The sequence below is a fragment of the Schistocerca piceifrons genome, chromosome 2, assembly GCF_021461385.2.
Source record: "Schistocerca piceifrons isolate TAMUIC-IGC-003096 chromosome 2, iqSchPice1.1, whole genome shotgun sequence".
In the NCBI taxonomy this organism is placed as follows: Eukaryota; Metazoa; Arthropoda; class Insecta; order Orthoptera; family Acrididae; genus Schistocerca; species Schistocerca piceifrons.
This window is the reverse complement of record NC_060139.1, coordinates 528,693,544-528,717,878: the sequence shown is the minus strand read 5'-3', so window position 1 is coordinate 528,717,878 and position 24,335 is coordinate 528,693,544. Positions and strand designations below refer to the sequence as shown.

The window sequence follows — 24,335 nt, the reverse complement described above, 5'->3', positions numbered from 1 at the left end:
TCATGAAACTACACTTTTATTGCGTCAGCATACAACTGTTACAGAAACAAGCGAAAGATGTTTGAGTAAACTAGCTAAGTTCTGACGCTCTTGCAGTTTCTTGGCTCCTCTGGAAACAGCAGATATCTTCAGTCAGCAGGACAGCCATTTAGTCCTCACTCACTCGCAGACGAATCAGTCTCTTCAAACTGAGCCCACATAGTTGCTATACTCCTAGTGCCTGGGACAATCTGACAGGTGTGGTTCACACTGACTCCTTGGTCTCACCACGTAAACTGCAAAGAATGGAAATATTTATCATTAACAGTAGCATGTATGAAAATAACGCAGCACGTTTAAATTTACTATTCATACGACAACGGAAAGCCCTCCCCTTTTCTTACATAGCATGAATTTCACTTTCAGCACTGTGAGAAGATTATGTTATGGTCGTATATCAGTGATAAAATGTGGTTCCTCCTGTATTTTTCTCAGTCCTACATTTTACAAATACATGCTTAATAGGCGGTGAATGTTATTACGAGTGCCGTAATAATGGCGCCACCGCCGTAACTGTTGACCAGCGTGCTATGTTACCTGATTCCTGTCCTTACTTGCACGATAGCAGAAAGTTGGAAGATGGACAACGGAAGTGCACATGACGCCTGGCTCATTTCGCGAGTTTGAGGATATCACTAGAACCAAGTTCCTCTAGGAGGGTAACGCTCCTGGCGTGCGAAGCATTCAATAAGCAACACATGTATCCTGTAACATGCCAAACGACGATAACCTCAGGTACATCAGTTTCGTATGCTGGGAACTGATCTGGCGATCCCTGAGTTTGTGATTTGGGGAATGGTGAGCACTGCCGGTCGCCAGCAACCGTATATTCAAAACACTTACTGAAGAAACAGCCTCGGCGACAAAGTTGTGAGCCCAGTAATATATATTTGGATATTATTGTTTAGCGTGAAATTATTGTTTTGCTTATTTATTTGCTTATGAATAAGATCGGTTTTCACACCAAGGATACTATTAATTTCATGTAAGTTATCTTGATTTGAGCTCAGTAGCACATTTAACTTCTCACTTCACATTCCTAGGTTTGTATTTAATATAACACACAAACAAGTAAAGACTATCCACTTGCCACCTCCTCCCCATCCACGCTATTAATTTCTCTGCACCAAATTTCTTCTTAGAAGCGTTCAATATGAATCCAACAATCCAAGATCGATAGGCTCCAATGACACCATAAACTATTGAAATGGAAGCTTCTGCATCATTTTAGTGCTTCCCCCTCTATTCCACGCGTATTTAGATACTCAGGAGATATCAGGAATGATCATTAGAGAACATGAGCTAAATAGGTATTAAGTTCCTTTCCGAATGAAACTGTCAAAGGTGAACTTAATAACTGGCGCTACCTCAGACTCTCGTTAAAAATAAAACTTCGATTCTGTTTTAAGACAGTGTCTGGTTAAAAAGTACAGGGTGATTCAAAAAGAATACCACAACTTTAAAAATGTGTATTTAATGAAAGAAACATAATATAACCTTCTGTTATACATCATTACAAAGAGTATTTAAAAAGGGTTTTTTTTTTCACTCAAAAACAAGTTCAGAGATGTTCAATATGGCCGCCTCCAGACACACGAGCAATAACAACCCGATACTCCAACTCGTTCCACACTCTCTATAGCATATCAGGGGTAACAGTTTGGATAGCTGCTGTTATTTCTCGTTTCAAATCATCAATGATGGCTGGGAGAGGTGGCCGAAACACCATATCCTTAACATACCCCCATAAGAAAAAATCGCAGGGGGTAACATCAGGGCTTCTTGGAGGCCAGTGATGAAGTCCAGAACTTTTTCCTTTGCACAAACATCCATTCTCTGTGAACTGTTTATACCAACGTTTAATACACCACCTATCAGGAGGTTTAACACCATACTTCGTTCGAAATGCACGCTGAACAACTGTCGTCGATTCACTTCTGCCGTACTCAATAACACAAAAAGCTTTCTGTTGAGCGGTCGCCATCTTAGCATCCACTGACGCAGACGCCTAGTCAACAGTACCTCAAGCGAAGAAATGTACAACTAAAAGAAACTTTATAGCTCCCTTAATTTGCCGACAGATAGTGCTTAGCTCTGGCTTTTGTCGTTGCAGAGTTTTAAATTCCTAAAGTTGTGGTATTCTTTTTGAATCACCCTGTATATCTACTCCAACTGCGTACCATGTTAGCAGAAGTCAGGTGTATTCAGATTACCAGCAGTGGCAAGAGACACGACCATGCAAATTCTTACGATACTATCAGCATTTCGTTCTGTTTCAGGGTGACAGCTCCTCTAGGTTTTCTGCTCAGTGATTCTATATCACCTCTTGCAGTACTAAAAACTTTTGAACCTGTTAACCCATAAACCATTTATATAAATGATTATTGAAGTGTTGGAATAGATGAGCTATCACTTGGCTGAAATAACACTGTGCGATCACTGGCAATGAAGCTGTCGACCGCTTAGCCTAAGAGACTGCGTGACGGAAATTTCCACCTGGACTGCAATCTCCAATACGGATTACCGACATGTCCTACACAGTAGGTGTGAATTACATTCAGTGGTGAGCTTGCCTTCAGTGAATGCCAGACTGTCTCATAACCGCTGCCACTCTACTTGACTCATCTGAACACTTCTACGCTACTGCACATTTTCAAGCACGATAACGTTTATGTACAATTTGTACGGTGCCATAGTACTTTTTTTTACGATTTCGTCATTCATTGTTGTATTTGATCACGAGCGGTACCTGCTCAGTGCCCTCAATACGTTGCGACTGTCTCTCCAGCTTACTGAGATCGATAAGCAAATAAGCTGAAGTGTTCTGGTATTTCAAGAAGCGTCGCATTGAATATTAATATCAATTACAGAGAAAGCATAATCTGTTTGGGTCTTGCTTATAAAAATAACTTTCTGTTTCTCTCAGTCGAGAGTTCTCATACTGCTATCCGTTTTTGATCATGTAGGTTTTACTCGCTTTGCATATCGCTAAAAATGGTAGTAGTTTTTTTCTCAGTTACACAGCTGCCTTATGTTAAGGGGAAGCTGGCGCAGGACTGCCAGATTCGTGACATCAGAGACATATCATTAAGGGCAGATTCTTCTATTTTGAGGGAACAGTGCCATCCCAAAGGGACAATGGCGACCTCCTAGGGGAATGGTAGCTACTTACGGCAATGGTACTCACTTAGCACTTAGTCAAGGGTAATGATATACTATGTCCCATGTGTGTCTGTGAGTACTGACGAAAAACAAGAGACAGGAAATAGTTGAACTTTTTCGCAAAAAGATGTGAGTGGCGACAGTCAATAGTGAGATGAGTGTGAACATATACATGCGTGAGGTGAATTTAATGATGAAAATTAAATGACGAGACAGTAAAGAGAGTAATTTAATGAGAAATTTGTTACAATTTCAGGAAAAATTGATTGCTAATGACGTGAGTACTTAAGGCGTAGGTATTATATTTAACACATGAAATACACAGGTGTGTGTGTGTGTGTGTGTGTGTGTGTGTGTGTGTGTGTGTGTATCTTTTTATGCTAAGAGTTTCCATCGTTTCTTAACTCACATGAGCAGCAATTAACTGACGCACTTGAAAATTTCAAAGATTCTGTGAGGTTTGTGGCCCTCGTATTCTAGTCAAAGTAATAATGTGCGTCCATAATGAGCCTATGTGGTTGTCACAGTGTATGTTGCTTGACTTTGTGTGCTGCAAGTCAAAATCCGACTCCTTCCATCGGTGGGTGAAACAGTAATATCGGGATATGGGCGTGGGGATCCAGGGATTCTCGAGATGGGTGCTAGTCAACATCGCCAGCCATCGGTTGCTGTAATTTGTGTGCTCAACCAGTACCATTGGGCTGCAAAGGAGACACATTTTATGACACAGGAGATGGAGATATTCGCTTAACGGCGTGTATTGTGAGATACGCACAAGCTATTTAAAACAAAATAAGGGATAACTTCTGAAGGCTTGTACGTGTGAATGCTGAGGCGAAACAGTTGACCTCTGGAGAACATGTTATACGCCAATTCTTCAATAGCAAATCGGGATTCTCTTCTGGTGTGTTTTATCGAACTAACGGTACCCGCTATAATAAAACCCACTTCGTTTCTGAATCTAGCAATTCTCACTGTGGGCTGTGTCTGCCGGAAGGGACAAAAATACTAAAATGAAAGAGCGGAGGTAGAACGTTCGCCCGATCAAGCATCTCTGAGAGAAAGTATAAGGAAACGTCAATTAATACAGAAAATTTTTAAAGTAACATAATAATAATTTTATAATGTGTCAGTGATCTGTGTACGTCAAGGTTTTAATAGTTCGGATAGGACACTTATATGCGTTAAACGCCTAAGAAAGATACTCTTCTCGTCGTCATGTAAATAGCGCACCAAGTGCCAAACATAAGAAGAAGTACGAAAAATTGAGAAAATCCAATATAGGCGACCTGCACTAAATTAAATTCATGATTCAAGTAAAAATGTGGCGGCATGTTGAGATATAATGAACATAGACAAAGAAGAATTGCAGAAAAATGACAATTAGGCGGATTTGCGCCTTGTAATGGTAGAAGTTGATCGAGTTCTGGAGAAAATAGCCAGAGACCACATTAGAAAATGCGCCACTCTGTGGTTGGACGGGCACTTTTCCAATAGATCTTGCTCTATTAGACGGTCTCACACACTCTTCTAGCTGCTGACATTACAGGACACACTCTTAAAATTCGCCTCTGTGTCCGTAGTACTTTGTCACTAGAAAGACATAGTCTCGTTGAAAACAAGAAAGACATCTTTATGAAGGGCACTAACAGCGCATTTGTGCTCTTTAAAACAGACATCAGCTGTATTATGCTGTTACATTGCATGTAATAATCGAAACCTTTGGCGTCGGTGTTAGCCTATCATTCAATTACATTACATGTCCTCAGAATTAGACGGGGTGATTTTTTTCACCGTGTACAAACTCTAGGGATTGATCGATAAGAGGATACGGACCAAAAACGTCTAATTAATTTATTTCCGGTAATGCATGGTTCTCATGCTAAAGACCATTAATTCAATCGTACATTCTTACAGAGACTGCTGTACCACCTAGTGACAGTTACAGTATGCACGGTTTCCTCCTAGAGGGCGGCAATGTTCCTCATACGTCATGTCTTAGCACACTCTCCTGTCATAGTAATTGGTAATTCTGAGCGCGATGCACTTCTGTTGCTTACTCACCTTTTTGTGGACATGATACAGCGTTGTACACAATGGCTCCGTATTCGAATCTAGAGCTTGCCGACAAAATGGTTCAAATGGCTCTCAGCACTATGGGACTTAACTTCTGAGGTCATCATTCACCTAGAACTTAGAAATACTTAAACCTAACTAACCTAAGGACATCACACACATCCATGTCCGAGGCAGGATTCGAACCTGTGACCGCAGCGGTCGCGCAGTTCCAGATGTAGCGCCTACAACCGCTCGGACACTCCAGCCGGCAGCATGCCGACATTGTATTTACCTACGGAAAGGCGAATGACAACGGGCGGCGGGCAGCAAGGTTGAATCACGAAACCTATTCCTGCCGACGACAACGACAGTATTCCGTGTTTGCAAGAGTGCTTCGCCGTTATTCTGGGACAGGGTCCTTTCAGGAAGCCGGAAATTATGAAAGACGTGCCAGAAACATACGGATATCAGACTTGGAGGAAAATGTGATTAACACCGTGAAGACTGACCACCTTGTCAGTACCAGACAGTGGGCCCCCCAGGACAGGGTAAGCCAGACGACCGTGTGGAACGTTCTCCATAACAACTGTTAACTGTCCTTATAACTTACAGCGTGTCCAGGGCTTACTAACAGCAGACATTCCACATTGCGGGCTGTTTTTTAACTGGTCCCTTCACCAGGCAACAACGATTTCGGTATTTGTGGCATCCATCCTGTTGGCAGAAGATGCTACCTTTACACGGATTGGTATGTTCAACTTCCATAATAGTCATGCGTCCGACTGCATGCATAACTCCCATGGAATGGTGATATCGAATCATCAGCATCGATGATAACAGGCGCCCGCATTTTCGGACCAGTCTCACTTGCATTCCTCCCAATAGGCCACAACTATCTGCGTTTCTTGAAGGTCACTCGCCCCTCCCACCATGCTGGAAGAATTGCCTTTGATGATTAGAAGCGCTCTGTGGCTGCCATATGATGGCGCTCCAGTTCACTTAACCGTTAACGTCCGGACGCATATCAGTCGTGTCTTCACTGCTCGATGGATCGGTCGAAGGGTTCCAGGTGCATGGCCTGCCCGTTCACCTGATATTAACCCGTGCGATTTCTGTTTATTGGACCATCTGAAAAGTATCGTGTATGCAGAGCCCATTCCAGTCGTGGAGATACTAGAGCAGCATATTCATGCTGCCTTTGACACTGTTCGGAAGCAGTTTGGCTGATGTCAACGTGTGAGACATAACATGATACGACACGTACATGCATGCGTTAATGGCACATGAAAACAATCTTCAGCAATACTGTAACAGTGGCTGCATGGTACAGCGCGTATTAGACTGCAGTTTCTGTAACAATATATAAATAAACGGTCATCAACAAGGAAACCACTACCGGGCAAAAGTTCGTTAGACCTTTTTTGTTCCGTATCCGCCCATCGATCAAATTGTAGAGTTCGCACACGATGGAAAAAATCACCCCGTGGACACACCACATGAATCCGGTACCTTCATCCATGACTGAGAATGCCAAGGGTGAAGAGAGCAAGATGACCAAAATGTCAATTGTTTTGACAGAGACCAAAAGTTTGTAGTAGTGAGTCCTTTCATTTTCCCCAACTCTAGAGGATTCATATTGAGCCAGTGTTGCGCTGTACGATCCCTGCCGAAGTTAATGGACTTCACCTCTGTGGTAGAAACGTGGCAATCTTCTGTTTGTTAATCGGCCAAATATTATTGCACCTCGGACTGGGGGCATTTCCGTCGGCTAATCGTCAGTTTTTTTCGTGATACTTCGCGAGAACACGATGAACAGCATGATAGTATAAGCATAGCTGCCCTGAAAGCTTCGACTGAAGAAGCGTTTTCTTAACCACTGTACTTGATGACTGCAGTGTCTCAGCCTGCTTCCAATAGCGGCCACGAGAAGCAAAACGCAATAATATCGTAATTGTGTATTAACAAACTTACTATGAATGTAGATTTTACAGCTTGTTTTGTAGACATGTCTATCTACATATTAATTACTGCTACAACTACATCATTAACGTTAAGACGACGGTAAATCTGCACAGTTGCACACTTACACTTTATTTTTCTTTGTCTCCATCTGTTCTACGACGCTTTTACAGAAAAGTTTTAGAATTATTTAGCAGGTTGCTGGTATTATTAAGACTATTGGGACGGTTTAAATACACGACACAACTTTGAAGGACTGTACATTTGAGCTAAAGCTTTCTTCTAAACTTACTACAACAGATGAATCTGAAAGCCTTTCAAGGATATACTTAAATTTTTTACCTTTTATGTAATAGTTGCTCTTGTGCTAACTAGTACGAAGTATGAAGACTAGTATGAAGTATGAACTAGTATGAAGACTATGAACTAGTATGAAGACTACGCTATTTCCCTCTCCTTCTTTCTCGATATTTTGGTCTGGCGTAAGTAGCATGCTTTTACGACATTCTTTATGCAACCTTCACTGGCTCCTAATTTATATGTGAGGCATGTTGCTATTTAGAAACGCCTCAGATTTGGGTAATTTATGCACGGCTTATACGGTTGATTACTAGTACAGTGTATCATCGTCTATAAGTAGCATACATTTAGGTCTGATGGTAGATTGTAGGTGTCTGTCACTAGGAAAGTGAATGCGTGTGTGCACTAATTTAATGTCAACATGATCATTCCGACGAGGTGTAAACCAGTACGTTCACTTACCATTCCCCAATTCATCTAATTCTTCGTCTCTACGTCAACGCATCGCTAAATTTAAAACTTATTGTAAGCCCGTTTCTACTTGTTCCTAAGCGTGTGACGGGTATTGTTTATATACACTAATTGCGTTGTTGGCCTTCTACAGGGTACGACGAAAAGGGTGCCTTGCCTACAACCTTCGAGTGTTTAACTTAGTATAGGTTTGTGCACAATGCTGCAAACACATTCACTGTGGAAATTAACCAAACGTTATTACCACGTCACTCGTAGCAACTTCCGTCGCCTGTTAAAATATCTCTTTTCTTAAATTTTGAAACTTGACGTCGCGTTACACAACATACCACTCATAAAAGAATTGTATAAGATTTAAATAATGCAGCAGATTTAAGGGGAACGCAGATTACTCCCAAAAGTGATTTAAATACGAGCAGCACTTTTCTGTGAATGGTTTTGGTGGAGATTCATGATAGTTGCACTTTCATGAAGTGGAGATTCTTGCGTTGCGCACTGTAACGTAAGGGTAGCCACTCTTCCTTGATGATTTGATTTCACTCATATTTTCCCATTCACTGTGGAACCCTTCGCGAAATGTTATACTCAACAATCTGATTTAACTTGTCCATTTTGAATAGAGAACACCATGTTGTTTGAAGTAATTTACCTTTCCGTAGCTGGTGGTAGCAAGAATAGAGCTTCAACACATTAACATACAAGTAGAAGTTGTTGTCTGACTCTACACAAATGGTATCGTCATTTCCCGTGTACGATGACTTCGCCAAAAATGTTCTCTCCGCTGTGATGTTGCTGGTGGTTAGATTGTCACTCGAAATGGTGACGGTGGTAGACTCTTCTGGTTGCCCGTGGACCTCCGCCACTGCTACCAGCGCTGTAAAAATCGATGAACATAATTACAGGCCGCTATTTCGTCAAATGACTGTTAGTGCAACTCTACCACTTAGCACTGAAACACTACAGTATGCTATGTACGTACCAGCTACTAGCATAACAATACTGAGGTGTAGTGCAACTCTACTGACACGTAGCACGAACTCTGCCACATGCTAACATATCTCCACTGTGTGGTAAAGATACTGATGTTGTCTGGTAGTGTGAGTCTGAGAATGATGGTCTTTAAGACATACATGAAAACCACCCCACTACAATCAGGGAAGTTACAGTATGAGAATAACGGATCTTTGTTCCATTTATATAGAATATCTGAAGACGTACTCTACCGCAACACGAACAGCATGCAGGCTTTAGTGCAAATAACACAGACTTAGCTATGAAAAGAATTACAGAGCCAGGCTAACTGAAGTAGTGAATAATAAAATCAATTGACTGCCAAGGTGAGACTTCTTTTGCCCAGTGGATTGTTTTCAAGCAGCAGGATATTATTGAAAGTACGTATAATAAAATCTGTTACCTGCTTCATTTCTAGTATATTCGTTCGTCTAATTCATTCGCAGTGTCACATAGCGCATATGCTGGCGAGCTTCTCAGCCACCCAAAGTCATTTTAACCTGGGAGTTGAACGCTTTGACTTGGCTGAGAGGCCGACACTTGTACATGCGACTAAGCCACATTCGGTAGCCACTTGGCTGCCGGCGAGCTAGCGGCTAGTGACAGGATATCGGTGGTTTCCTTCCATGCGTGGAACGGGTGAGCTGAGAGCTAAATTATGCGGAAGGCAGGCGATATTACCTGTAAAATCACTATCTCTATGTATCTTTAACACTGAAGAAAAATTATAATGTTTTACATATTTTCAATTATGTAAACCTGCCAGATCACCATATTCTCCGCATCTACACCATACATGACTGCAGGATGACGTTCTCCATGCCTTACCTTCGGTAAACTGGTGGCATATGTAACATGAATCGCACACTGATCGTGTATATGTGGTCTTGTAAACCAGACCACATCTCTCACAACTGTATAATGTAAGTAGTCATTAGGTGCAGGATTTCTTTCGGGCGGAAGGGGAACTTGTTGTGACATTACAGCTACGACGCTTAGACCTATTGTGATATTGTTGACTTCGACAGTTAGTTTCACTGAATTTGTGATGTGAATGAGTTCGCCTTATTGGATCTACAATTTTAGGTTATGATGTCATAGTGTTGGCCATACTGGACTTCATGTATCTGAGGGAACCAGGAGGATAACTACACTTGACTTTCATTGACTGTAGATGGACAGGGAAGGGGAATGCAATCATGGGATCGTAAAATGTCCGATAAGAGTCAAATAATCCTTGCCCAGAGGTGTAGCCTGGTATGACTCAGAGGAGAGGGTGAGAAGCTCTTTGAGCATCTATTGCTGAGGTGACAAGTGATGAAGGGGAGCTCACAAATCATCCCTTTCTTCTGGGTGACGGGTGGGGCAGTGCGTCTAAAATGATATGGTCCCCGATGCTGACGACGTAGATGATGTGAAAAGTGGGATATAACTGGTACTGTATCACAACTAATTTGTAATTATTATTAATTATTAATAATATTATCACATCTACTCGTGATTACATGAATTCTGATATGTTGAACTCTGTAGTGAACTATAATTATTTACGAACTGAGGAGTATTTTGTGTTTAATCGATGACAGGAGACTATGTGTTCCACTGACCATCGCCTTTTACTAAATAAATGGGAAATTACGAACTCTAAAGTACAGAACCATGCAAACTTTAGGGGATTGGATAATGTTTGTAATTTGGTTTCATGGTTAAGCACTACTTGAAGGATCCCCGTGTAGCTATTTAACTGACCGGCTAAATTATCATTTCGTTGTAGTATAAGCGTTTTTAAGTTTGCTACATCAGTTATTCAGGAGACTAACGTTCTTTCACCATGTTTAAATAATTATTTTAATACATTTTCTATTTGTTTTAAATTCAAGTTAATCAGTGATGCATAGGTAAATTTGGCAAATATATTTTTTATAGAGCTTAGCTAATGGTAAAAAATGAAGGATGTACGACTCGGCCCTAGAATATCGACCCAATATTGCAACCTTGTTCACTGTCTAATCGAATCTCATGGATTATTTTAATTACAGGGAATTAGAACCATTACATCGGAGCATATTCTGGGTGATCAAAAAGTCAGTACAAATTTTAAAACTGAATAAATCACGGAATAATGTGGATAGAGAGGTACAAATTGACACACATGCTTGGAATGACATGGGGTTTTATTAGAACCACAAAAAAAGTTCAAAAAATGTCCGACAGATGGCGCTTCATCTGATCAGAATAGTAATATTTACCGTAAAAAAGTAAGACAAAGCAAAGATGATGTTCTTTACAGGAAATGCTCCATATGTCCACCATCATTCCTCAACAATAGCTGTAGTCGAGGAATAATGTTTTGAACAGCACTGTAAAGCATGTCCGCTGTTATCGTGAGGCAATGGCGTCGTATGTTGTCATTCAGCATCCCTAGAGATGTCGGTCGATCACGATACACTTGCAACTTCAGGTAACCCCAAAGCCAATAATCGCACGGACTGAGGTCTGGGGACCTGGGAGGTCAAGCATGACGAAAGTGGCGGCTGAGCAGACGAGCATCACCAAACGACACGCGCAAGAGATCTCTAGCAATATGAGGTGTCTTTTTTTTTGTTCTAATTAAACCTCATGTCATTCCAAGCACGTGTGTCAATTTTTACCTCTCTATCTACATTATTCGGTGGTTTATTAAGTTTTCAAATTTATACTGACTTTTTGATCACCCGGTACGTCACTCTAGTCGTCATTAACTTGACCTATCAAACAATAGTGGCGTGCACCACAGAGTCCCCATGGCCAAGGCGAATCTCGCAGATGAAATCCGTTCGACGAAAGTAGAATACTCTTGTCACTGCGACTGGGAGTGCGAATCTCGAGCGTATTATTGCCTGCATTGCCTGCACCAGCAACAAACGACACATCCTCACAAGTAGAGAAAATCTTTCGTAAGCTCCTTGGATGAATTCAAATGCTGGAACTCGAAAACACCCCCCAAATGCTCGGAATTCGAACTCCATCCGCCCGCCTAACATCTCGTCTGGTAATTGGTAATGCTGTATATGACAAAAATGGATCACTACTTGAATAGTCTGCAATTCCCTGAAAATAAAAAAGAGAGCATCAACAGCGACAAGCACGGTTTGATCATGTCGGGCAAGTTTTCGATATTAACTTCCTGCATAAATGGGCAAATACAGTAGCCTCTCCAGTTCCTGTTGGATTGTTGTTATCTCACAGTTAAACGGAAAATATTTGCTCTTGCCTCACTTGTGTTTTTGAAGGGGTTCCCTTCTAGCAAGTCAAATGACGGAGATGTAAATTGTCTCCTAGAAATATGTAGTTGCGACTGTCTCTTCCCCACTAAAACTTAGCCAGTTACTTGGCTGAAAAAGTTAGGCTCTTCTTTGGTTCTGACAGCAAACAGACCGCTCTCTCCTTTGTAGTAGAGAATGAAAGTATTGAAAAATCTATAAGCCCATCTCCTTATGATCATGTAACTGGTATCTGACTGAAAAGAACTAATACCTCCAATTGGATGACTCTGTAACAGTTTTTCTCTCCTCGTCAAGGTAAAGAACGGAACCTATTATAACACAGTTCCTGTAACGTCCTCTGAAAATCACTTGCGTGAAAAGATTTATAGGTACCATTTTTATTTGTTTGGTTTTCTGATATATATGAGAACTTAATATGGTAGCTTTAGGGCTCATGTACTTCTCTTTATACACAGTGATCAAGAAATATGTTCCGTGTAAACGCAGCTTGATTTTATTTCGCAACTGTTTCTTTCAATATTAGTTGTCAATTACATTACGTTGTTTTCTGTAAATAATATAAGAGTTTTTTCATTGTGCTCGCTTTCTACCACAGCGTCTATTATGTGGTCTGCATTTGACTTTGTAATTGTTACATGATTCTCCTTAGTCCTTTCGTTTATGCTACTTATTGTTTATCATAGTTTTGTATGGTCCTGCCTGCGGTTATCTCCGCCTTTCTTTAATTCTTTTGGAAGCACTTTATTTAGTGACTTGAAATGCATTATTCATTGCGGTTCATTATTGCAGTACCTATTACGTTTCTAAGTGACTCTTATAGTTTTTAAAAAACATCTGAAACGTAACACATAAAAAATTTGTCAATCAACACACCAAAACATTTCACAGTGGCAACGAAGAACTCGAAGTCTTATGTTACGATTTAAGTTACACAAACACTGTGAATGCAGAGTTAGGTACGTGTCAATCTCTGGATTTTGAAAGTGACATGATATGCATAAGAAGGTATTCCGAAAACATTATCCTAGGACCGCAGACCATACATTCGAAAATTATTTGATTGCAATGAAGACATGAAAAGACGACCGCATGGGAAAAGCCACAGAATAATACACACGAAGACAGATGATCTAAAACTTACGTTCCTTCCTACAACAGCCTAAGGCGGAAAAAAATCCCGAATTATGTAGTGCTACGTCAGCAAAACGTAGTTGGTGTAGTAACTTTATTGATAGTAATTAAAGCGGGATAACTCTTTTTACCGTTTCTATAAGAGGTGTAGCGTGCGCGTCCCAGTGTGTATCACTCAGCGTAATATTTACATACTTCTCAAGTGTAAAAGAATTGCAACGCCGTTTACTAACTATCAAAATTCACATAGCTATTAAATGTATGAGTCATGCGATTAAAAGAGTTGCTACAGGCAGGATTTGCATGAGACTGTTCTGGACGACGTTTCTGAGAAATACCTCCAGCAGTTTAGTTAACAGAAGCGATTCATAGGGAAATTCTTACATGTTCTGGTAACAGACCTAAAGTTCGCGAATCGGTTAACATGGAAGAGAAGATCAGTGAACATACGGCTGTTACAAATTCAATGAAAACTGGTGTCAAAAGACCGTTACTGGAGCAATAATATCAGGAAATAAACTGCAGAGTATTTCGGCTGTCAAGATCGAATATTCAGCTTCACTATTTACAAAGATGTGAGACACAAAATGGTCAACTCTACAACCATTGGAAATAGTATCGTAGAACTGTACGTGCCGAGTAAGGTTTCAGTGAAATGCAAAGACCCGTCATGGTTCGAGTGATATGTTACTAAGTTTCTGTCAATACAATAAGAGCTTCGATACACATTTATGTGACTTCGGTGCCTTGTTAAAAAACAAGAGCTGAAAGGAGCCATGAGATTACAGTCACTAGCCGATCTTACCAAAAATCTTAACAATTATAGGTACAGTATATAAATCTATAGCACTTATTCAGTCACTCATTCACCGTACTGGCACCATCAAGACAGATCATGGAGAGAAGGTCAATTACTGATATAGATTTTGAGAAACTGTTTCACCACGGAAGGATGTTTCGCTCAGTTGCTTCAGAATACCCAGCTAGTCGACGTTGATGTAACTGACACAACAATATAAACTAAAATTATTCAGTAGTGGAAAGGTATCCGTATCTGAGAAGATGTCGATAAGTTCCTGTCTTTCTCTCCTACTAGCAGCAGTTAATTGTAGGTCAAAGGAGCGACGAAGCATTCAAAACGATTTGAAATAGCACACATGATTGAAAACCTGCTCGTTGACTTTACAGAATAAATGAACCCCCTTTACACACACGGATGATGACATTTTTAAAGGAGGAACGTCTCATCCACTAAAAACCAAATGGATTCTGCAAACAGAAATCTTGCGATACTCATCAGCTCTGAATCATAGTGTGCCCAATGTAGCCCACATCGATGCCTTGTTCCATGAATTATTCCGAACGTAATTCGATACGGTTCCGAAATGGCATTTAGCGGATAATTTACGAGAATACTGTGTATCGGACCAGATTTTTGATTTATTCGCTAATTCACTGCCGATATAACTCAACACATCTCTCTCAATAAAAGAAAATTTATAGTCGGAAAGATAACTTCAAGGGAACCACAGCGAGCTGTGATATGCCTGTATCTGTTCACAATATACACGATGTAAAATTAGGATTCCATACTCTGGGAGGTGATAGTTTGCATGAAAACGTAAGCAAAATGTCCGGAAGACATGGGCTCTAAGAAGTATACTTTCAGCTCGACCACTTCTTGACACTATAAACCGTATACACATTTTAGGGTAGGTGCATCAGCGAGAAAATGGAAGCCTACCATTTCACAAGGGAAATACCAAACTTCATTTTGATCACCTCCTTTATAGATGGGACACTAATGCAGGTCGTACGTAATACCTTGACAAAGTACAACACATTGCCTCACGTACTTGGCAGCCACTTTATTTCATGACTTGAAAAACCATTTCTGAAACAATATGCGTTTATGTATTTTCTCATAAATCAGATGGTATGGAAATGTAATACATGTTGGAAGAATAAATAAGAAATAATTATGTCAAGTCGTTGTAGTATATACTCTGGCAATGTCAGGGATATTATATTTGCACGAAACGAGGCATAGATATCATGAAACAATAATATCGTTGGATGAGAGAGCCGGCAGAGATTACTTGTGAAGCATCTGTCCTGTGTTGCAGACGCGTGTGTTGGCGCGCAAATGCCAAATGGATATTGTGGTGTAAATGGCGTTATAATAAGTGGGAAGACAAAATAAAAGTGAGCGAGCACATGTACAAGCGTAGTACATGGACGCAAGAGGGCTTTTAGGATTAATGAAGAGAGTCGTGTGGCCCACGTTTATCCAAGCTCATCGCTAATCAAGAAGAGCCTACAGTCAATACTGATATTTATTATAAGAATTACATCGTGCCACAAGCAGCTCATAGCAAATTAAGATCTGGACAGTATTTGTATTGTAGTGTGATAGGCATGCCATTGTAATAGTAGTTTTCTTGGAACATTAGACTGGTCTAGTCAAAGCAAAGCCTACTGATCCAACCCATTAACCATCAATGTTGTCCTATCCCCTCACCGTAAATTCCGAGAAAGTCATAAGCGAAAAATATAGTGAAAAGAAAAAAGAATCCGTTAAATTAACAACTCATTTTCAATGAAGTAATATTGTAATAGAAAGCTGTAGTAACTATAGTTGTTCATATAATGCAGCACTGCTATGATAACGCAGACACTCAGTTCAAACTAAACGTGATACAAGTGCAATACATGTTTCGGTGACAAAAGTATGCTTGCCTGGCCATCTTGCAGCCAATGTAATTTTATGATTATATTTGGTTTTCTCTGATGACGTAACTCTTCGTAACATCAGTATTCACAAATAGTTGTTGCTTTGAAAGAAAGTTTCTATGGCATTATTTTAACAGTAAGTTATAACAATATTAACCACTTCTGGTCACCACATTTTCAGATAGACAGCATTACCGTGACACAGTACAGTTTCTATGAAGTGTTGCAAGTCCTAATTAAACTTACTATTAAAATTATTGCACCACAAATGAACGGCTTTAGTGTTCACTTTACGGGTATCTTCTACATCTAAGTTCGCGCAAGTGTATTTTGTTTATTTGCCGCTTTAACTTTCATGTCGAGTATTTGTGCGAATTCAGTGACATTAGCTATTTACCAAATGCAACTTTCCCTCCTTTTGGAGTAGGTGAAACTTTTCTTCTGATTTCTACATTCATTCAAACAATTCTGGGATACATAATTCCTGATAACTACAGTAAGAACATAACTTTTCGCCATTTTTTTCCATTTCTATCGTCATTGGACACAGTAAACATTAGTCCGGTAACAATTGGTTTGTAACTGTCTAAATTCTATTGGTACGCGTTATCGGTATGCATTGGTCTTCGTATTAGATGTCTTGTTTCTGTTAATTGTGGAACAGCAGTTTTACACATAGGTGAGTATATGTCAGTTGTGTGTTGTTACTCAACAACAATGTATGGTGGTCCCATTTGTTTACCCAAATGTTTACTGCATTCTGTGAATGATGCGATTGAACAACAGCTTACAGTAGACGAGATAAGCTTCAGAATAGCGGAGATGAACAAGTGTTCATTCCTAATGAGGTATGCATTTTAGATAGTTACGGTATCTTTTCCTTTCTTTGTTTCGAACCATACAATAGTTTCTCAAAACATGGAACACTTTCTTTAACACTCTGTATACAGATGATCTTGTGATGACGACGGAAGGTCCATAAGATATATCGCGGACGACACTGTTGTCTGTAGCGAGGTTGCTACGTCAGAAGACTGTAGGAAATTGGAAATCTGCAGAGGATCGTTGATAGGTGGGGGTGCTGGAAGTCTACCCTGAATGTAATTAATTATAAAGCACTGCGCTTAAACACGTGAGGAAACACACAACAGTCAAGTTAAACTATTGGCGAAGATTCACTGGAACGAGGAAATACCAAGGATTAATTGTCCGAAGCGATAAGTGGAACAACTGCACAAAACAGACTGCAGGATAAGCAGTTGCATGTCTTGAGATTTATTGGAAAGTTCTTAAGGAATAAAATTCGTCAATGAAAGAGATGGCTAACATTCTGTAGATTCCTGTGTACTGCTCGCCCGTCTTGAATCTGTAGGACAGACTGAGAAGGTAGAGAAAATACAATGAAGAGTGATCCTTTTTTTCAGTGAGTGCGAGAGTTTTACGAAGGTGCTGGACGAGATCAGCCTGCTTATCGTCAAATCAATATTTAGCGACAGTAACAAAATTGCTACGGCTGTGCCTAACACTGATATATTTTTTTATTGAAGTTTGTGAATTATAGACCATTTACAACCTAAGTCGAGGGTAAAATCTTTGTCTTTTTATCTCCCAGATCTTCTTCGTGCATTCGATGATGACCTGCCTCTGTTTATTTGACATGATCCTTTCAGGTAGTGAATTTCGTCGTTGGACAGGATATTTTGCAGTATTGATTAGGAGTCTGGATCTTTCCGTAGTCTGTATGGTAACTTCTAGAGACCTTTCTTGTCTCCTCCAACCATCTAGTGGTGTCTTTTAACTTGTAAGTGAAATAAAAGCCTTTTTCACTATCGTATTTTCATTCATTCTCTAAATATGATCGCAAGACTTTAATCTCCTTCTTCTTATTGTATGTGTGAATGTTTCTATGTTTCTGTATTCATCTTATCGTCTTCATCCGGTTGTAATCCTTGTTCTTGCGTGTTCCTAAAAGATATCTGTGTGTTCGTATCCGGAATTCAGATTCGTAAAGTTTTTACAGTATAATTGATGTAGCGTAGCTTTTAATTTTTGCCTGGAATGATACTGATCTTTTATTATACCAGTTTTGGGTGAATGTACGCTAACTCCATTTTCTTAAATCTTTCTTTACCTTTTGTCTTACCGACCCATTCGATAGTGTCCATTCTCACAAATACTGAAACATATGAGCTACTTTTATGTTTCCGTGTTTTGTTTGTACTTATTTTTCTATGCCGTGTCTATATTCAATGTATTCGGTTTTCTGATACGATCTTAGTTATCAGGTATAAACTGCAATTTTGTGAAGTGTTTCCCTCATTATCTTTGCATCTTTTTTCTCCTTTGAAACATCGTCAGCAAATGAGAGATATTTAATCTCAAAACTTTCTCTGCCATGTCCTAGATGGACTCCTTCCATGTTTTTCTCTTGCCGTTCTTTATCCCACTCCCTGATACCTTGTCTAAGACCAGAATGAAGTCAATCTGTGAGAACCCATCGTCTTGCCGGACTCCTGTGTTAATTCTACAAATTTAACTTCCTAAGATGTGTCTGTGCGTGTCTGTCTGTCTGAGTAACTGTTTGGGCCGCCCGCTGTGGCCGAGCGGTTCTAGGCGCTTCAGTCCGGAACCACGCGGCTGCTACGTTCGCAGGTTTGAATCCCGCCTCGGGCATGGATGTGTGTGCGGTCCATAGGTTAGTTAGGTTTACGTAGTTCGAAGTCTAGGAGACTGATGACCTCAGATGTTAAGTCCCATAGTGCTTACAAGGGAACCTCCCAATCGCACCCCCTGCAGATTTAGATATAAGTTGGCACAGTGGATAGGCCTTGAAAAACTGAACACAGATCAATCGAGAAAACAGGAAGAGGTTGTGTGGAACTATGAAAAAAGTAAGCAAAATATACAAACTGAGTAGTCCATGCCGTGGTCCCTTGGTTAGCGTGAGCAGCTGCGAAATGAGAGGTCATTGGTTCAAGTCTTCCCTCCAGTGAAAAGTGTACTTTCTTTATTTTCGCAAAGTTATCATCTGTCCGTTCGTTCATTGACGTCTCTGTTGACTGTAATAAGTTTAGTTTCTGTGTTTTGCAACCGCACCGCAAAACCGCGTGATTAGTAGACGAAAGGACGTGCGTCTCAAATGGGAACCGATAACATTAGATCGCAAGGTCATAGGTCAACCGATTCCTCCACAGGAAAACACGTTTGATATATTCTATACGACACTTGTGACAGCATGTGCGTCACATGACAGGAATATGTTGTCGACCCACCTAACTTGTACACTTGGCGAATGGGTAAAAGGATTCTTCTACCTTGCCCAATTTAGGTTTTCTTGTGGATGTGATAATCACTCCCAAAAAAGTGATGAAAACATAAGAGTGTCACATAAACTGCAACAAATGAATGCATCAGTTTCACAGTCGCACAGTTTTCCCTGTGCTCTGTCAAAACATATGTTTTTAACGTTTTCAAATTTTTCAGTATGTAGACCGTCACATCCTGCATATGTCCAAGCAAATCTGAACATGTCCTGGAATTTTGGAGACGGACGGAGGGACAGATAATAATTGTCTGAAAATAAAAAATTAAACTCTTCACTCGAGAGAAGACTGGAACCAAGGACCTCTCATTCCGCAGCTACTCACTCTAACCGCAGGACCACGGCGCTCCTCAGCTTTCACTATCCTTAATGTTGCCCATCTTGGGCATGGACAACTCAGATGGTATATTTTGCTATTTTTTTCATAGTTCCACACAACTTCTTCCACTTTTCTCGATTGATCTGTGTTCAGTTTTCAAGGTGTATCCACTGTGCCAACTTATAACTAAATCTGGGAAGGGGGGGGGGGGGTGGGGGAAGGTGCGATGGGGAGGTTCCTTTGTTAGAGCCATTTTTTAATTGTCTGGTGGTTTTGCCGATATCATCTTCTTCCATTGTTAGGAACATTGTCTGTGCCCCCAAGAATTATGCCTTGACCTGGAGTGGGGTTCATCATTCAATGATCCAGACTACAAATGCAGTACAGTCCAATTCTAATAGCTGGTCGCTTGGTAATAGGATAGAGGCACCCAATTCGTCAGCAACGTGGGAGCTGAGGTGAAGATAGTCAGCGGTTTCTGGGGCGAATGAAGATGTTGTTCTCAAGGGCAAAAAAAAGGCGGACGTGTCATTTTCACCGACAGTGACACCTCAACGTTAGTAAAACTGGCGAGGACATACCTCAGTACGTCGGATATAGCGGAACAGGCAACCCACCAAGCAGAAAAAATTCACGTCGTTCTTGACTTGGAACAAGCGGCAACGTAGTCAGCGACTCTCTACATGCTGACGACGGCTGCAAAAATGAGCAGCGTCTGTTACCAAAGTGGTCGGCTATGAAAGACGTCTGTTGCCCTGTTGGGAGGCCTGTTAAGAACCATCTAGCTGATCTAAGAAAGATGTAACATCCTACGGTGGGGCTAACACACCTTACTAACTTACTTTCAACGAAGAAATTATGTGAAACACTGAACGGAAAAATACTCGAGGAGGTAAATAATATATAATCACTAGAAACGGGCCATCAGGTTTTGCAGAGCCTAGAACATCATGCAAGGAAGAGTCTGGGCTTACTAGAACTTCTCATTTACAGTCTAAGAAAAAACATTGTGATAGAATATGATGCGTTTAGTTTTCAAAAATTGGTTCAAATTGCTCTACGCACTATGGGATTTAACATCTGAGGTCATCAGTGCCCTAGACTTAGAACTACTTAAACCTAACTGACCTAAAGACATCACACACATCCATGCCCGAGGCAGGATTCGAACCTGCGGCCGTAGCAGCCACGTGGTTCCAGACAGTTTCGTTTTCCACAACTGCTTTCTGCTTACCAGTTTTTAAGGCAAGGTGCTAGTTCTTCCAGAAAGCGAATTTTTTATGTCAATAGTATATTATCTACAGGTATTCTTTGTTACAAACTACCAATCCCTCAGCATACAATAAGAGATTACTACTGACATTGTCTAATAGTCGTAGCTATATACCATATTCACGGCTCAGTCATTCCACTGGTTTGACATTTTTCATCCCTTCCTAACTTACGTTACCCTCTTCGTTTGCGAACTTGTAAAATCCACCATCCTTTGTAGTATGTTTCGCATTATTTTCATCTGCAAGTGGCACTACAAATCTTCCCTTCGATTGCTCACTAGAATACCCAGTTTGCTTCTCATGGGTATATAAGAACTAGTCAGCGAACATTAACACTTGTAACTGCTTGGGGATTACTCTCAACCACTGAAACTTTTCAAATGGACAACACGAACACCGTTCGTCACGTATCTGTGAACTACCATCGTTCGCGAGCGCAAGGAAATGAAAAATCTTCCTAGAGCACTCTCAACACACTAAGCTGTCTTGCATTCTGACCTTTACTTCGTGAATTGCGGCAATTAACTGTTCTTTTTCGACCGTAGAAGTTTTTTCAAGTGGATTAATACACCATAAATTATGTAAAATGTAGGTAAGAGAAAAGAGGTTTACGTTGAACGAAAGTTTATAAATTCTGCCGGTACTTACCAGCAACAAGCAACAGAGCAGCCTTCATTGTACTCGACAAGAGCTATAACTGCTCTCTGCGTTATATTTTCATTTATATATGTTTAAGCACCCGACGGCATCATCGATTGTTATCGTAAGTTCCCTTCTGATTTTCCGTTCCATGAACTGTGGTTGCAGCAACTAGCACCACATTGACTTTCCTTGTACTTGAAAGGGTCTGTTATCGTTCGCTGTGTCAAAGTTATCACCACTACATTAACAGCAGTCAAAAACACTGATGACCATACTGGTCGTGTTTTTGCTCTTTTTCCTTTCTTTTGACTTGTGTATCGCTGTAGTAGAGACGAGCAAACGAAAAGGCATGTGTCCACGGAAATCAACTGCCACGGCTCAGCAACGCAACTGAATTGATATTTCATACACGTGTTGAGGGCTGCACTCGGCATACCCGAAGTGAGAAGAGAAATTTTTGCTAAAGTGAGTTTCTGGAAATTGCTAATAATGCTGTTTAATATTAATAAAACGCAATTATAAATTTTTTATTGTTTGTAGACGCAAGGTTCCGTTTTGTGCTGCATTTATAATTGTTTCGCGTTCTACACGTTTAAATCGTGTATAATATAGACATATATCGCACTGGACTAAATTTGGGATCGTTCTATCATTCGTTAAAAAATAATTCTGCTTGTAAAGGGTAACAAACCCACGCCTACTGTAGACACTAGCCGTCATATGAAAGACCAGCCGAGCATCATTTGTTAGGATTGAGTCCAGCTACACAATGCAAAACGGCAATTGTAGATATCTTCTGTAACTCTAGAGAAAGAGCACGTAACGACGCTTAGGAGAGACATCCGGTATAACGTGTGGAATACTGCGTCGGTCGTGCGTCATAATAAGTAATAATTTAACAGAATACCATGTTGTGAGTGGGAAAATAAGAAAACCTTAACCTAGCGGAGCAAATTTTGTAATGTAGAAAAAGACTGTAGCACATAAAAAATGGATAAGAAATAAGGAAGTATTTTAAACATAAAATATCCAGCTGGCTAGAAGAGTAATTGTGTAATTTGTTTTCGAATTATAATCCTGTCCGCTATCAATTACATAGAGCGGAAGCCACACAAGGAACGGCTTTCAGATATAGTGCCGATGATTCACATCTAACAGCTTGCTCGCTAGAGGTACACATACGCACGTAACACGACAAATTTTTATTTGGTTTGGTATTTAGCATAAATGGCGTTTTAGTTATATATGTAATAAATTCTTTCACGATGAAGTAAATTATGTCTTTAGAAAAAGAAAGTAAAATAATTTTTAAAGGCCTTTAATCTTGTGCACAGAGATTTTGTGGCCCATGCAGAGCGAAGACCAGAAATTTGTGGTGTAACTTCACTAGAATAAGGGATCGGTTGATAGGACATTTCCTGAGGCATCAAGGGATCACCGATTTAGCATTGGAGGGCAACGTGGATGGTAATAATCGTGGAGGGAGACGAAGAAATGAATACACTAAGCCGATTCAGAGGGATTAAGGTTGCAGTAGGTACTGATAGAAGAAGAAGCTTGCACAGGATATAGTAGTATGGAGAGCTGTATCAAACCACTCTCTGGACTGAAGACCACAACGACAACAAACCACAATTTATATTTAATTATATTTACATTTAAGTAATTTTTATTTATACAAGTTATTATTATATAATTTATAATAGATACGTTCTCCCTCAGAAAATTGTGGCGTCTATAAGATTTTCAGTGATACCTGATCTTTTCACTACATACGACAAACAGGACGCGCTTTTAGAACAAGATGTAATGAACACTTTTAAGATAAAAGTTGTACTAGCCCCAAAAATTCGTCTTGTGAGACCATCTTCTGATTACATATCACGTGTCTAAAGCCATTCCTGATATCAACTTCTTGCACACCGAGAAGAAACGGCGTAGATTAAATATTCTTGAAAAATTAGGGATTTTTAAACATGTTTCTCCAAATGATAGCCTCATTCTCAATGATCTGCTGCAGTTGCGTAACAAAAATTTCTTCAACGGTATAAAGCCGTTGCTTGACATTTAATTTCGGGTCTCCTCGTGCAGTTAACCGAAATGTTTTTTTCCATCTGTCGTTTCCTAATTTTTCATTTATTAAAAGGTTTATTGGTTGTATTTCATGTTATATCGTTTTTTTACAGAATGCGTCATTTAGCCCTTTCTGTATTTTCTGTAATGACGTTTTTATGCTTCAAACTGTACTTCTAAGACCTGATGTAGACTAAATGTTACTTTATCTGTGACTGTTAAACAAAACATTACCTTTTCCATCATGTACTGAATAATATTCTTGACAATTTTCTCCTGTCTACATTTGAATGTTAAGTAGCTAAGTAGTACCTGCGGCTACTAGATGGCGTTTTCTCTGCAATGTCATGTTCACCAGCCGCACTTGTTAACGCGGCCGCCTCAGTCCGTTGCAACCTTTGGCTGTACAGGTATGAGCAACCCTTAGAGGTCAGTCCGGCTTTCGCCGCCGTGCAGTGCGAACGTGTTGTTGTTTCCGCCTGCGGAGCTCGCGCGCTCGCTGCTGTTTACATTTCAGCGGCCGTCACTTAGGTGTGGCTTCCATGTACTAGAACCATGGCCAACCGTTTTAGGAC

At 40.3% G+C, this 24,335-nt stretch overlaps 1 protein-coding gene across 1 annotated transcript; it reads right to left on the bottom strand.

Moving 5' to 3' along the window:
• Nucleotides 1–21,835, bottom strand: LOC124777188. The gene is made up of 3 exons (XM_047252503.1): nt 21,694–21,835; nt 8,639–8,863; nt 1–275 (listed from the first exon to the last, which is right to left on the bottom strand). Exons 1-3 carry the CDS (start codon nt 21,719–21,721, stop codon nt 214–216), a joined length of 315 nt encoding a protein of 104 aa, XP_047108459.1. The 5' UTR covers nt 21,722–21,835; the 3' UTR covers nt 1–213.
• Nucleotides 21,836–24,335: the final 2,500 nt, after the last annotated feature.